At 37.8% G+C, this 14,903-nt stretch overlaps 1 protein-coding gene across 5 annotated transcripts in view; it reads right to left on the bottom strand.

Moving 5' to 3' along the window:
* The window catches only part of Nol4 (nucleolar protein 4), a 345,385-nt gene that overhangs the window by 225,178 nt on the left and 105,304 nt on the right, over window positions 1-14,903 (bottom strand). For all 5 annotated transcript variants that reach the window (XM_060377625.1, XM_060377621.1, XM_060377622.1 and 2 more), the window contains one exon: window positions 248-359. In XM_060377625.1, coding sequence (XP_060233608.1) covers window positions 248-359 — 112 coding nt within the window. The remainder of the gene's footprint in view (window positions 1-247; window positions 360-14,903) is intronic.

Raw genomic sequence — 14,903 nt, 5'->3', positions numbered from 1 at the left:
AATTAAATATGTGTGTATATATACATCTATATATATCTTAAAATGATACTTGTACAGTTGGCCCTGACTTCTAGGAGTGACTCCTGAGCTACTGTGTGATCATGTATTCAGAATTCACTGCTCCCCACTTGAATCGAGATGCTATGAACTGCTGAACCCCTTCAATTTTCCACATTTCAACAAAGTACAAGACACAAATTAATATTATGAAGAATCTTCAGATCTCACTATTGGGCACTGTGGCTACCTTTGTGATCGGTTCCGTCTGGGTTCAAGTGCATTCTTTTCTGGCACTCGGAACAGCTCATTAGAAACCGTGTCACCGCTTCTCTTGGTAGGAAGGCGTAGCTCTCTGAAATCTGGAATGATTCACAAAATATCAGTGTTAATTTGGGAGCTGACCGAGCAAGATTCCACAGAAATAATCACTGTCTCTCCCAATAAGACACGTTATTCCGTAATGGCAGGAAGCACAATGAAGGCATGCTCGGCAAACCATGCATCATTTCAAGAAATATCTATCCAGCTTGATCGGGTGGTTCTTAATAAACGCCAGCAAGGCCATGTGGAGGACAAAGCATTGGCTGCCTCTGGGTAGATATGTTTTTTGTTTGTTTGTTTGTTTGTTTCTGCATTTCTTTTAGGAAAATAATCCCAATGTGACAGATATTCTTGTGGATTTTCATCATTGATGAATATTTCTCTTTACACTTACTCATAGCGAGATCAAATTTTGGCTCATTTCATCTCCACATTTTAAATTTTAGACTCTGTGAGAGGCGATGCACTTCGGATTCTGCATACTGATCATTTCTCCATTATTGCTTTAAAATGTTTTAAGAGAATAAAAGCTAAATTCATGCATATAGTGCAGCAGTAAATTAACCTTTCCACAAAAAATGACACACTTGGGAATGAGTTTGAGGCACCTAGCTCATTTATTTTATGCGATTTTTATAATTTATGTCTACACTAGCTCACATTGCCAGAGTAGTATATCCTAGACCCTATACGAAACTTTATGTTCAGAACTATGATTTTGATTTAAGGTAGCAATTGATACTCTTGTTGTGATGATTTGCTTAATATTAATCTTTTTATAAAAGAGCTTCTCTCACTAAAGCAAATAACACTGTGATGTACAATAGATTTTAAACCTCTCTCTATGAAGGCAGTACTGACTCGAAAAGTGTTACAAAGAAGTGAAATGAAGACATTTATTTTTCTCCTAATTTCCTACCATTCCTACAAGAAAGATGATGAGGTCAGTGGGAGTAACAACTGAGTTATAAATTAAATGTAAAGTGTGGTTAATTTCTTAGGTATGTGCTTGGATGCTACAAACACTGATGTATATCAAGATAGTGTAAAGGAGAAGAAAATGTGTATCCAATAATATAATCCAGAGAAGGTGTGTACCAATTCTCTTGCTTGAGAGGAGGTCATTTTTGCTACCTTGTGTTACAGAAGGAGCACAGCATGAAAGAAGTAACTTGCACTGAAATCCAACATTGCAAAGCTCATGGAATCTGAGCTTGACAGTTGCTCAGGGGTCCCCATCGACTCTTAGAAAAAGAATGCAACATCTCTGTAATATAACTTGAGACATGCTTAAAAAGAGGGGGATCATGCCTGGTATTGAAACCTAACTAACTTCTCAGTGCTAGTGAAACCATGATGAGTGGTAGAGAATATACAACAGCTAATTTACTAAACCAGCAAAATTCCTGACAACAACCTCCATATTTGTCCTTAGACCCACAGGTAAGTGGTGTCTTCACTCTTGATCAAGGAAATGACTCTTTGCAACACGTGGGACCCACTGTAAAAACCCACAGCCAATCAAAATACACAGTTGTGGAGTCCAGTCTCAATAAACTTATCTACAAAATATACCTCAGAGAAAGACTATAGTAGCCAGAGGATTGGGTACTTTGCTGTGAGATTGTGTCTCACAGCAAACAGTAACATCAGAAGCTAAACTCATTAAATCTGACCAACATGACTGCCCAAACATGAGCTAAACAAGGATGGCACCAATGAACATGCCAAACAAGATGGAGAAATGACCAGAAGGCCTAAACCCTATAAAAACAAAGACAGCCAACTAACGAAAGCTGAGAAAGAGATGTCATCCTCCCTAGAGAATAGCAAAACAGTTATTCTGTGTGCAAACATACACACTAGTACCATTATATGAACACAGCTGGCTGTACTTAGAATTATATTTATATATGAATACATACACACATGCAATAACAATTAGTGAAAAAAGAGATCATGGATTTGAAGGAAATGGGGGTGGGGTATATGGGAGTGTTTAGAGGGAGGAAAGGGAAGGAAGAAACGTTGTAGAGAAAATTATAAGCTCGAAAAAAAAATCAATCTGGCGCTTCCTCAGACAACTAGGAATAGTGCTTACCCAAGACCCAGCTACACCACTCCTAGGCATATACCCAAAAGAGTCTCAAGTACACAATAAGGACATTTGTTCAACCATGTTTGTATTAGCTTTATTTGTAATAGCCAGAATCTGGAAACAGCCCAGATGTCCCTCAGTGGAGGAATGGATACAGAAATTATGGTACATCTACACAATGGAATATTACTCAGCAATAAAAGACAAGGAAATCATGACATTTGCAGGCAAATAGTGGGAACTGGAAACGATCATCCTGAGTGAGCTATCCCAGAAGCAGAAAGACAGACACTGTATATACTCACTCATATAGATATATAATATAGGATAAACCTACTAAAATCTGTACACCTAAAGAAAATAATCAAGAAGGAGGACTCTGGCTAAAATGCTCAATCCCCATCCTGAAAGAAAAAGAGGATGGACATCAGAAGGAGAAAAGAGGGAACAAATCAGGAGCCTGCCACAGAGGGCCTTTGAAAGGATCTGCCCTATAGGCTATCGATACAGATGCTGAGACTTATGGGCAACCTTTGGGCAGAGTGCAGGGAATCCTATGAAAGAAGTGGGAAACAGTAAGTTCTGGAGAGGCAGGAACTCCACAAGGAGAGCAACAGAACCAAAAAATCTGAGCACAGGGGTCTTTCCTGAGACTGATACTCCAACCAAGGACCATGTATGGAGATAACCTAGGACCCCTGCACAGATGTAGCCCATGGCAGTTCAGTGTCCAAGTGGGTTCCATAGTAATAGGAACAGGGACTGTCTCTCAAATGAACTGATTTTTAATCACCTCCCCCCGAGGGGGGAACAGCCTTACCAGGCCACAGAAGAAGACAATGCAGCCACTCCTGATGAGATCTGATAGACTAGGATCAGAAGAAAGGAAAAGAAGACCTCCCCTATCAGTGGACTTGGGGAGGGGCAGAGGGGAGAAAGGTTTGGGAGGGGAGGAGGGAGGGAACCACAGGGGGAATACAAAGTGAATAAAGTGTAATTAATAAAGAATTTTTAAAAAGTGTAAAAATCCAAAGATAGAAAAGAAGCCTGTGTTAAACGTTGTTGTGGATTAACCAGACATAAGTAAGTAAAATTCAACACTGAGATTGAACCTAAACCTTGAACTTTCAAAATGCAGTTAAAAATCAAGATGTGAAGAATGTAAAATTTCTAATTCAAAATGAAGATATCATGTGAGAAATAAGTAGAATAATTTGATATCATTTTTCTTAAACTATGTCTATTTATTCTTGAATTGGGTAGAGGAAAAAAAATAAAACTAAAATGTGTATTCACTTTATTTTCCTCTTTGATTCTTTCTGCACTTCTCTTTACATGTACAAAATTGCATACAACCCTCGACCTAAAATTTGTCTTTCATGCAAGAAGTGTAAGGATAAAGATGGAGCAAAGATTGAAAAAATGGCAAGCTAACGAATAGCCCAACGTGGGACCCACACTATGGGAGAGAGCCAACCTCTATCACCATTAATGATACTCTGCCATGCTTGCAGACAGGACACTACCATAACTGGTTAATTTTTTGTTGTTGTGGTTGTTGTTTGTTTGTTTTGAGAGGCTTCATTTAGCAGCTGATGGAAGCAAATGCAGAGACCCACAGTCAAACAATAAGCTGAGCTTGGGGAGTCTTGTAGAAGAATAGGAGGAAGGATAGAGGGATTTGGAGGGGTCAAGGACACCATAAAAACACATACAGAATAAACTAACCTGGGCTCATAGGGGCTCACAGAGACTGAACCAGCAATCGAAGAGCATGCATGGGCTGGACCTAGACCCCCTGTGTATGTATCTGATGTGCAGCCTGGTCAACATGTGGGTCCCCTAACGATGGGAGTAGAGGCCATTTCTGACTCTGTTGTCTGCCTTTGGATCCCTTTCCTCTAAGGCCCAGTGGAAGAGGATATACTTGTTCTGACTCTGTTGCCTGCCTTTGGATCCCTTTCCTTGTCAGACCCCAGTGGAAGAGGATATAGTTGTTCCTACTGTTACCTGAGATGCTAGGGTGAGTTGTAAACTTGGGGGCCTCTGTTTCTTCCAGATAAGGTGGGGGATGGGAGAGGGAGCATGAGAGTGGGACTGGGAGGGTAGGAGGAATGGAGATGGGATCAGGCTGCAAAGTGCTTAAATAAATACATAAAAGATAAATTCTAGAAACAAACAGAAAAACCCAAAATTTGCTTTTTTTCTCTATTTTTATACAGGAAACTAATACATTCATGTGGCATTTGTGTGTGGTTAGTGATCATTTTGTTTCTTGCTACCTCAAAATCTGACAGTAACTCCAAAGTGAAAAGAAGAGCTGTGGAGTATGCTGCATCTGATATTTGGAATTTTGACTAGTGCAGGGTTAGCCTATTGGGAGTACTGGCATGAATAGCAAAGTCATGAAGAACAGGGATTTTGAGAGCTCGTTCTACTGGATCTCATTTCACTAGGAAACACGGACCACAGTAACTTCTCAGACACACAGAGTGAAGAACTCATGGAAGGCTTTTTGCATCTTTCCCTTAAACACCCATAATCATTAATCCTCATGACCCCTTTAAAACTAAGCCTTCTAGGAATGTTAACAGTGATATCACCAAGGAAGAGCAATCATATCATGGCAAAAAAAAAGTATTAGTCTAAAACAAAGAACTTTCATTAAAACTAAGGTATCTATGTAGGAGATTACCATGTGAATGGGGCATAGACATAGGAAGACAAACTCAAGGAGAAAGGCAGGAATGGCAATTTCATGTTCCAAATGTTCCTCAAATCCATTCAGAGAGAGAGGGGGAGAGAGAGAACCTATGCAGCTAGAGGAGAGTGAAATGATCACTGCCTCAGTCAAGAAGTGGATCTCAGAATCAGTCCTACCTGCACACCCCAGCATAATGCGCTGAATCTTGAGCTGTAATCAGCTTGAAACAGCATAACCATGAGATGTCCTAAATAGACAGTTGATAAAACTTTAAACATAAACATGAAATCATCAAGTCACGTATGAAGATGCCTTGTGAGGAAAGTACTATGCTCTAGTCGGAAAGAAAGTAACAAATCCACAGTACCCTACTCCTAACGCAGTATTCTAAATGCAATCATTACATTTTCTAATAAAAAGCCTCAGAGGGATGGATGACTAAAAATAAAGACAAAATACATAGATAAGTCATCTATTCATGAGTGATTTCTATTAAATAGAAACACATGTAGGCTGCAAATGAATATGTCTAAAAATGTGCAAATGACAACAAAAAGATGGGTAGCACACACAATAGAATTACTACAAAATAAAATCAAGATAATATTATAAAGGGATTAATTACAAAAGGATATAAATCATAAATATATGCACATTCAACTTAGTACTTCAACATATAAGGAAAGCACTAATGCCAGACAGCAATAAAATAATTCAATGTATTGATGGAGGCATGAGTTTAGGACCCCTATGGTTGCCCAACCTATAGAAACTCAAGTCACTCATGTGAAATAATATGGTATTTGCACATTAGATACACTTATCCTCCCAGATGCTTTAAATCACCTAAAAATCACTCACACTGTCTTATATAGTTTACATGTTATGCAAATTGGGACTGGATGGTTCATGTCTTTGATCCTAGCACTTGGGAAAAATTACAGGCCTATCTCTATGAGTCAGGTCCACCGTGGTCCACATAGCGAGTTCTAGGCAAAACAAGGCTACATAGTAGGACCGTGTCTCAAAACAACAAAAAATGAAAGATAAAAAGTAAGTGCTGTGCAAATCATTGTCATACTGGAATAATGACAAGGAAGGTGTCTACATGTGTTTGGCTCAAACACAAGCTCTTAAACAATGGTTTTCACCTACTGTTGTTCAGTCTATGGATATAAAACTTGCATACGTGGAGGGCTGATTATGAAGCAACAAGGGAGGAACTCAGCACCTTCCTTTCAACCATGAACAAGGGAAGAAGCAGAAGACTTGAGCAACACTTTAGGTCAAAGAATGGATACAAGCAGGCCACGGCCACCACAGCAACAGAATGAACATCTTTCTCAAGCACACATGACAGCTTCCAGTCAAGAACATGGATGTGGTCATGAAAGGAGATGGAGACCCTACAGAGTTACATTGTTTCTGCATGCTGATGGGAAACCAGACATTGTCAACAGGAGGGGATGAGGAGATAGCTCGAAGGTTCAACACTCTTCCTGCTCTTACAGAGTACTAGAGTCCATGTCTAAGCACTTACACTGGGCAGCAGATAACAATCTGTCACTCTAGTTGCAAGGAAACCAAGGCCTTACTCGGGCTTCTGCAAACACATGTGTGCACACCCACACACACACACACAATATACAATATATACAGAAATAAAAATAAAATAAAATCTCTTTTAAAAAATTATCAGTAGAAGAAATGTTGGAAAATTAATAAATGTATAGAGATTGGGAAGCAAATTCCTAAGCAATGAATGAGTAAATAAAATTAAAAGGGAAAATACTTTGAAACAAATTAAATGGAAGAACAGATCAGACTGTTGGTTTGCAAGATAAACTACTCTAAGAGAGAAGTGTTACTGACAAGTACTTACATTATGATGAGAAAGGGAAGATTTCAAATAAATCCATACAACTGAAAAATCTAGGGGAAAAAAGAGCAAGCCAAGCCAAGTGCACACCTATCAACCATGATTAAGGAAAAAGAAAGCTTCCATGATGTAAAAAGACTAGATGAATTCCTGTCCACCATATCACACCAAAGAGAATATGGAAGAAATAATCATTTAGATTGAAGAAAAATATAAGCACAAACAAGAGGCCACAAAAATACTACAAATTTGAGAGGAAAAATTGAAACTGTCTCTGTTTGTGGATGGTACGATTTTTATGTGTATAGTAAACTGTAGACTCCAACAGGAGCAGTTATAATTGGTAAAAAAAAATTAGGAAAGCAGTAAACTAAGAGATAACATTTTAAAAAGTTGCCTCTCTACATATAATAAACTACCCTATTCATTTATAAATCGAATTTACAAACATAATTGAAAGAGTGTCAAAATGATACATTCAATAGAGGGTTTTAAAGCTTCATGCGTTAAAACTACAGTGTTTTTTATTTAAGAGACAATGTCCTGGGGTTAGGGGCTTAGCTCAGTGGTAGAGCACTTGGAGAGAGAGAGAGAGAGAGAGAGAGAGAGAGAGAGAGAGAGAGAGTACTAATCTATAGCCCAAGCTTGACTGAAACTCACAGTTTAGCTCAGGTTTGCATCAAACTCATGACAAGACTGCCTTTGATCCCCGAATACTGAGAATAGAGGTATCATCTACAATATACAGCCATGGTGGAATCAAGATCATAGCAGTGATATTAAAATGGACATGTAGTACAGTGGAACCAAACATAAAACCCAGAAGCAACTCCACACATTCACATCTTAACAAAATGTCAAGAATGCACATTGGATAAAGGATAGTATATGAACAAGTAGCACTGGCAAAACTCAGTTACCTGAAGAAAAAAATGAAAATATATTCACCTTGAATAGTAATCAATTAAAAATAGATCAAGGACATTAATATAAATTGTGCAATGTTGGGCTGGAGAGATGGCTCAGAGGTTAAGAGCACCGGCTGCTCTTCCAGATGTCTTGGGTTCAATTCCCAGCCACGACACGGTGGCTCACAACCATCTATAATGAAATTGGTGGCCTTTTCTGGTGTGCAGGTGTACATGCAGACAAAACATTGTATACATAACATATAAATAAATCTTTAAAATATAAATAAAATGTGAAATGTTGAAACCACTAGAGGAAAATATCTCTAGATAAAGATTTATGAAATGAGTCTCTGGAAATAAGACTCAATTGCAGAGAAAGTCATGTCAGAAGTGACAAATGGGGTTACATGAAATGACAACAAATGAACAGCAAATGAAACTATGAAAAGAGTAAACATATAAATTACCTAAAAATTGAAAAACATACTTTCCAGCTATACTTTAAACAGGATATTAAGACCTAGAAAAAAAAACAAATAAGTTTAAAACAACATAATGAGTCTAAAACTGCCTATCAATTAATGAGTCAGTGAATTAAACAGACAGCTCTCAAAAGAAAAAACACAAATGATTGATACATATTATTTTTAAAAAGTGTTTTATGTCCTTAACTGGAAAAAGTGCGAGTTAAAACTCATTCCAGGCAGAATAGCAATGATTAAAGCAAAAAACAACAGGTGCTTGAGATGATGTGATGGAAGAAAGACACATCTACAGACATCAGTGTTGAGGTTCTCAAAAAAAAAAAGTAGAACTACCATATAACACAACTGTACCACACTCTTGGGCATGTGCCCAAAGGATTCTATGTTCTGCCAGAGAGATGCTTGTTCATTGCTACTCTATTCCCAATAGCAGCGAAGTAGAATGATAATATATACTCACCAAAAGATAGATGGACACTAAAACTCTGAAACAGACAGACGATGAACTTTTACTAAGCCATAAACAAAAATGAAAACAGGGAATGTTCAGAAAATGGATAGATCTGGAAAGTACTGCCTTGAGCAGGGTAACAAATATTCAGAAAGATGAATGCTGAATGTATATTTGCAAATCCAAGCTTTGATCATCACATATGGGTACGTATTTGGATGTATTGGTATAAACCAGAAAATTAGAGAAGGAACCACACGATGGAAAAATGTTTTGAGAATGTGAGAGAGCAGTAATACAGTCCTTGTAACAAGAAAGTATAAAGGAGATGACCAGAGTTGGAAGACTTTGCGGGAGGAGTGGGAAGTAGGTGAAGGGAATGTCAATGGACAGGATCAACCAAAGCACAGTATGTATGAAAACTCCAAATGAAACCTATTACTTTGCATGTTAACTAAAAAACATGCAAAATCACAAACTCTGAGGCAACATTCATAACTTAGGTTCACAAAACAGATTTTTATAAATACACTACAAAGCTCTTACAGGATCTGGAGATAAAATACTCTCATTTTATCCTATGGATATCCCTTCTCACTGTTGTGTAAAATAATACTAAAAGATTGCTAAGAAGCAGCTTTTGCATATGAGGCATGTGGTAAGCACCCCTATGGTCAAGCCAATGAAAGCTCTATTTCCATTGGATGATCAGGAATTTCTGAGATATTAGTCACTTTAAATGGGTGTTCATAAGAAGTAATACATTTTAGAGATGTGTTCTTGGCTGACCAGGATGTGTTCTTCATGACTGAATGTTCACTGAAGCCCTAACACCCTTCATGTAGTAAATAAATAACAGTTCTAAGTCTATAAATATGTGGGTGGAATGGCTCCATAAAGTTCCCTCCAGACAGGCATGAGAAGTTGGGTTTGGATCCCTACTATCTATGTAAAACTCCGGGTACCAGTGCACAAGTAGAATTCCATTACTGGGAAGGCAGTAGAATTCCATTACTGGATTTTGCTGCAAAGCCAGCCAGGAAGAACTTGTGAGCTACAAGTTTAGAAAGAGACCATGAATCACAAAGTAAGATGGACAATGTTGGTGAGGTAGAAGAAAGTGTCAATCTCCAGTCATTATATATAGGTGCATATGTACCTCATACACACATGCAACACATACATTCCCATGCTCACATGTAGAAACACACACACCCACACTCACACATTTTTAAAAATGGAAAACCTATAAATAAAAAAACAAACCAACATATTAATGGCTGGGTGTTCCTCTTGAGAGTAAAGCAATTATGTCACAAATGTGACCTCCTGGGGCCCAACCCCAGCAGTTGAAAAGATAAAACCTACAAAGAAGAAAAAAAACCCTAAAATTGAAAATATATATTTAGTCATATATTAGACATAGCAATCTATCAATATTATAATTAAGTATATAATTATATTTATGACTTAATACATTAATATACTATTGCATGTTTTATTTATAAGTAACTGCTTCTTTTCCTTCTCTGAAATAACCACATCTCTGTTTCTGGTGAAGGCAGCAGGTGTCTCCTCTATCAGTATCCTCCTATTTCTTTGAGGCAGAGGCATTCGGTAAAGCCAGGACTCATGTATTCTAGGCTAGGCTGAAAGCCACCCAGCCCACCTAGAAGCTCCTCCTGCCCTTAGAGCTTGGCTTACAGACATGTTCAGGATTCCTAGCTTGTTAAGCAGGTTCTAGCATGAGTCTCCAGCGCTCATAACTGGGAAGCAAATGCTCTTCACTGCTGAGCAATCTCTCCAGCCCCAAAATTGGATGACAGCATTTCTTTTTATGAACTGAAGAATAAAAACATAAAAGCACATAGAAACTGGTTTAAAGTTTCTGTGAGACCAAAGAAAGACCCAGCTAGATTCAGGACATAAAGCATGGTCCGGGTGGCCATGCTAGAGAATTCTCACACTTTGGGTAGAATGTAAAACTGAATGGACTCATCAAGACAAAAGTGACTTTATCCAAGCAGCAGGTACTTATGGTTTATCTGACAATTACAAAGCAGTGTTAGGCCCAATTTTGGCCCTGGAGTCTAATTGTAAAGTGGAAATCAAATGGATTTGTCTATGCTTAGTATTTGCAGAAAACTGTTTGAAGGAAATTGGTCAGGAATTCTCAGGGGTAATCAGGGCAGGTATGATTCAAGATGGCTATAACTGTGTCAAGTTAAATCCAGGACTTGAAATAAAGAAGTCAACTGCAATAAAACCAATTCATAAAACTCATCCTGTAAACTCAGCACTAACAGTATCCATTATTTTCTGCATAAAACTGTGTTAGTGTAACTGCTTTAACGGAGGTCAGACATCAGCGCTAGGGTTCTGCCTCAATCATTGTCCACCTTATTTTTTGAGACAACTCTATAACTGAACCTCGACCTTATTCATTTTATGACCCAGAAAGTCTCAGGGCTCCCACTGACACCCAGACGCCAATGGTAGGGTTATAAACATGCTTCCCCATATGAGACTTTTGACAAAGGTTCTGGGACCAAGACCCAGATCTTTCTGCTCATTGCAATCACTTTACCTACTGAGACATGCCCCTTTCAATGGATTTGCATAGAGTAAGTATTCTAATGTATTTACATCTCCTGGCACAAGGTTTTATAAACACACAAAATGTTCCAACTAGTTCTAGAATGGAAGAACAATAATTCTAACTTGGTCTCAGTTTACAAAGTGTCGTGGGAAAGACATCATTATACACAGTAGTAATGTGAAATTCTACCTGGAAGAAAGTCACTGACTATCATGTTCCAGAAGAACTTGTGGCTATATGGCTTATCAGCAATACTATAGTATTCTAACAGCAAGGAACTGAATGCATGGGACTCCAATTGTTAATGTAATGTGTTAGAAGGATGAAGTCGCTTTCATCTCTAAGGGAACAAGATTTCATCTATGCATGGCTATTTACATTTCTTCTTTCCACATGTTCTATTAATTAATCATGGGCAGACATATTGAAATTCCATGTCATCTTAGTTAGAATGACTACTATTCAAGATGTAGGTCCATGTCTGTAAGCCCAACAATTGGGAGGCAGAGGCACGGGAATTTCTGTGAAACCAGCATGAGAAAAATGGTGCATTCCAAGCAAATCTGGTTATAAGGTGAAACTTTGTTTCAAAACAGAAAAAATAAGGAAGGAAGGATAGAAGGAAGAAAGAAGGGACAAAGAGAAGGAGGGAAGGATTGAAAAGGGAAAGAAAAACTACGGCAAATGTATTAAGATTAAGTAAAAAAATAAAACCTGTAGACATAGCCTTTCAGAATGTAAACTATTAATGCCACCAAGGTTATCAGTATGAAATTTTATCAACGAATTAGAATTACTGTATGATCTAGCTACACCACTGTTGGTAAATATCTGAGAGAATAAAAGTCACCATAACACAGAGATGCTTGCACATCCATGTTTATTGCAGGACTATTCAAAACAGGCACAACAGGCAACCAAAGTGAAGGTCAATAACAGATGAATGGAAAAGGAAAACGTGATACACAGCCGCAGAGAAGAATAAAATTATGCTATTTGCAGAAACTGACAAACATGGACTCGGGCAAACATTTGTGTCCTCTCCTAAGTACAAATTAGATATACATGAATACATGTGTGCATGTGTGCATATGTACCTATACATGGCAACGTAAACCAGAAGAGCTATTTGAGAAAATAAAATATTGCAAGGGGGAGGGAGGAGGGAAGATGGGAGAGCTAATGTGCTGAGAAAGAGAATCCAATATATGTTTTTCTCTAATTTTATCTTTTTATGTCTAATTTTAAATAAACGCATGTCATTTATATACATGACATGAAAGCAGGAAAAGGGATTATTTGGGTGCAGAAAGGGATCAACATGTAGGAGGACAGGGTAAAAGGGAAGAGGAAGTGAATATATTATATATATATATGCACAAATATATGTATATATGAAACTGTCATACAGAAACCAACTATTTTGTATATAAAATCAAAATAATATAAATTTTAACAGTTATCAAAAAGCAGAATAAAAACTTCTACTGGTTAGGTGCCAATCTAAGGCTAAGATGTGAAGTTACTGCATGAGCTGAAATAGAGACGATTCATAATTTGTGAATTGTGCTTTGTAGAACAAACAGAACTCAGCAAGCCACAGAAGCTGTACTCGTATTGCACCATGTTGAGCTACATAGACCAGCGACTACCTACCACTTAGAGAAGAACAGTCCTACTGTCGCCCATGTGGGAAGATGCCTTTTGTTTGTCTGCAGTGCTGATGACTAAGCCAAGGGCCTCAGGCATGGCAGGCAAGCATTCTGCCACTGAGCTACATCAGTGATGAAGTGACATGATGTGTGGGTTGCATGTGAGTCTTTTCAGGTACTGAGATGGAGAGCAATAAAAACTTCATATAATCACATTAAGGAAAAAATCTATATATTAATTTACAATTAATATACACAATAGGAATTAAAATCTTTAAAACTCATAACTTTTCTCAAATATTACACAGTATTTCCTTGGAAAACTTTGCCCTTAGAGGACAAACCTCTGTCATTTGTCTTCTATGAAACCTTATTCACAATAGGCAAAGGATAAATAGCATAATAATCTCCTAGTGAAACTCATTTCTTTTTCTTTGAGACTAAACTGCCTGAAATGTATGTAATGGGATAATACAACTCTAGAAAGATTATTTTCTAAAAAAATGAAGAAAGATAAATAGAATTGAAAAGGGTGAGTAAATCTAAATTTTGTCATATTTATAAAGTCACACACAGGGGTGTACAGAAAGAGCCCTGTCCAAAGAAGAGAGAGAGACCTCTGTTTTGGGCATCCTAGCCAATTGAATCAGTCTCTCAACCTTTACTCTACATATCATGTGCATTACAGTATTTCATAGAAGGTACTTAAAACTAAAAGCTCTCACATTTGATGCACAGTGAAATTTTATATGGTGACTGACGTATGTCCACCGATCTGACATACTTCTACATGTTATGAAGCTGAAATGCTAAGAAAAAATAAAGATCTGTGTGCACCATTGTACTTCTATAGAAAAAAATAATTAATTTGCAAGGATGTGTAAGGGATACACATGCCACAATAAAGATATTTCTCAGCTTAAGACATAGTTGCTCCACACCCATCTATTGAATGTATAATCACTGTAATTATTAGCTAATACTACTAGATAAGATTCTAAGAATAATGTGACTAAATAGGTCAGAGTATTTGAATCACCTGCTGGTAATTACTTGATTAATTTTGAAGAGATTTTGAGAGATTCTTTGATGAGGATTCAACAAGTAAGGTTGCTAAGTGAAAAATATAGAAATAGCCCCAGTCAACTAGACCAAAAGCCAGCCATGACAAGCTGCAAATCAAAACGTGATCACTAGGGACCTTGGCCGTGCCTTCAGAACTCTTTCAGAACAGCTTGCAGTGTTGTATCTATATATTCTATAAATCTGTGCTAATGACCGACTGAATTTCAGTGTCTTCATGATCTATATAAAACAAGGGGATGGCAGGCTTTCCTATCAACCCAAGTCCACCACTGCTGACTTGTGGAGGGCTCTTGTTTAGTTTGGGTACAGTCCTACTGGCTTTGCTTCCCCTAGCTCGTCACTAATATCATTTCTTCACTTTGCTATTTTCACCCCCTGCTATTTTTTTCTTTCTTTAATCACTTTCTATATTTAATCTTCCCGCTCATCCATCATTTCCTCTGGCCATTTATACAGTTGAGGCAGGGAAGGATGACTTAGCCCAACCCAGAATATCTAGGGTTCGTTTTTGTGCCATGTGTGGATGGGTGCCCACAGAGGACAGATAAAAGCATTAGATCTCCTGGAGCTGGAGTTACAAATGGTTGTGAGCCATTTGACATAGGTTCTGGGACTCAAATCAAGTCCCTGGAAAAACAGCCATCCATCTTAACTGCTCGCCCTTCTCTCCAGACTCTGAATGTTGAACAAAAATAAGATTGCTAGACAAAACACAAG

The sequence above is a fragment of the Meriones unguiculatus genome, chromosome 2 (genome assembly GCF_030254825.1).
Source record: "Meriones unguiculatus strain TT.TT164.6M chromosome 2, Bangor_MerUng_6.1, whole genome shotgun sequence".
In the NCBI taxonomy this organism is placed as follows: Eukaryota; Metazoa; Chordata; class Mammalia; order Rodentia; family Muridae; genus Meriones; species Meriones unguiculatus.
The sequence above is the reverse complement of the archived record's forward strand: the minus strand, read 5'-3'. Positions and strand labels throughout refer to the sequence as shown.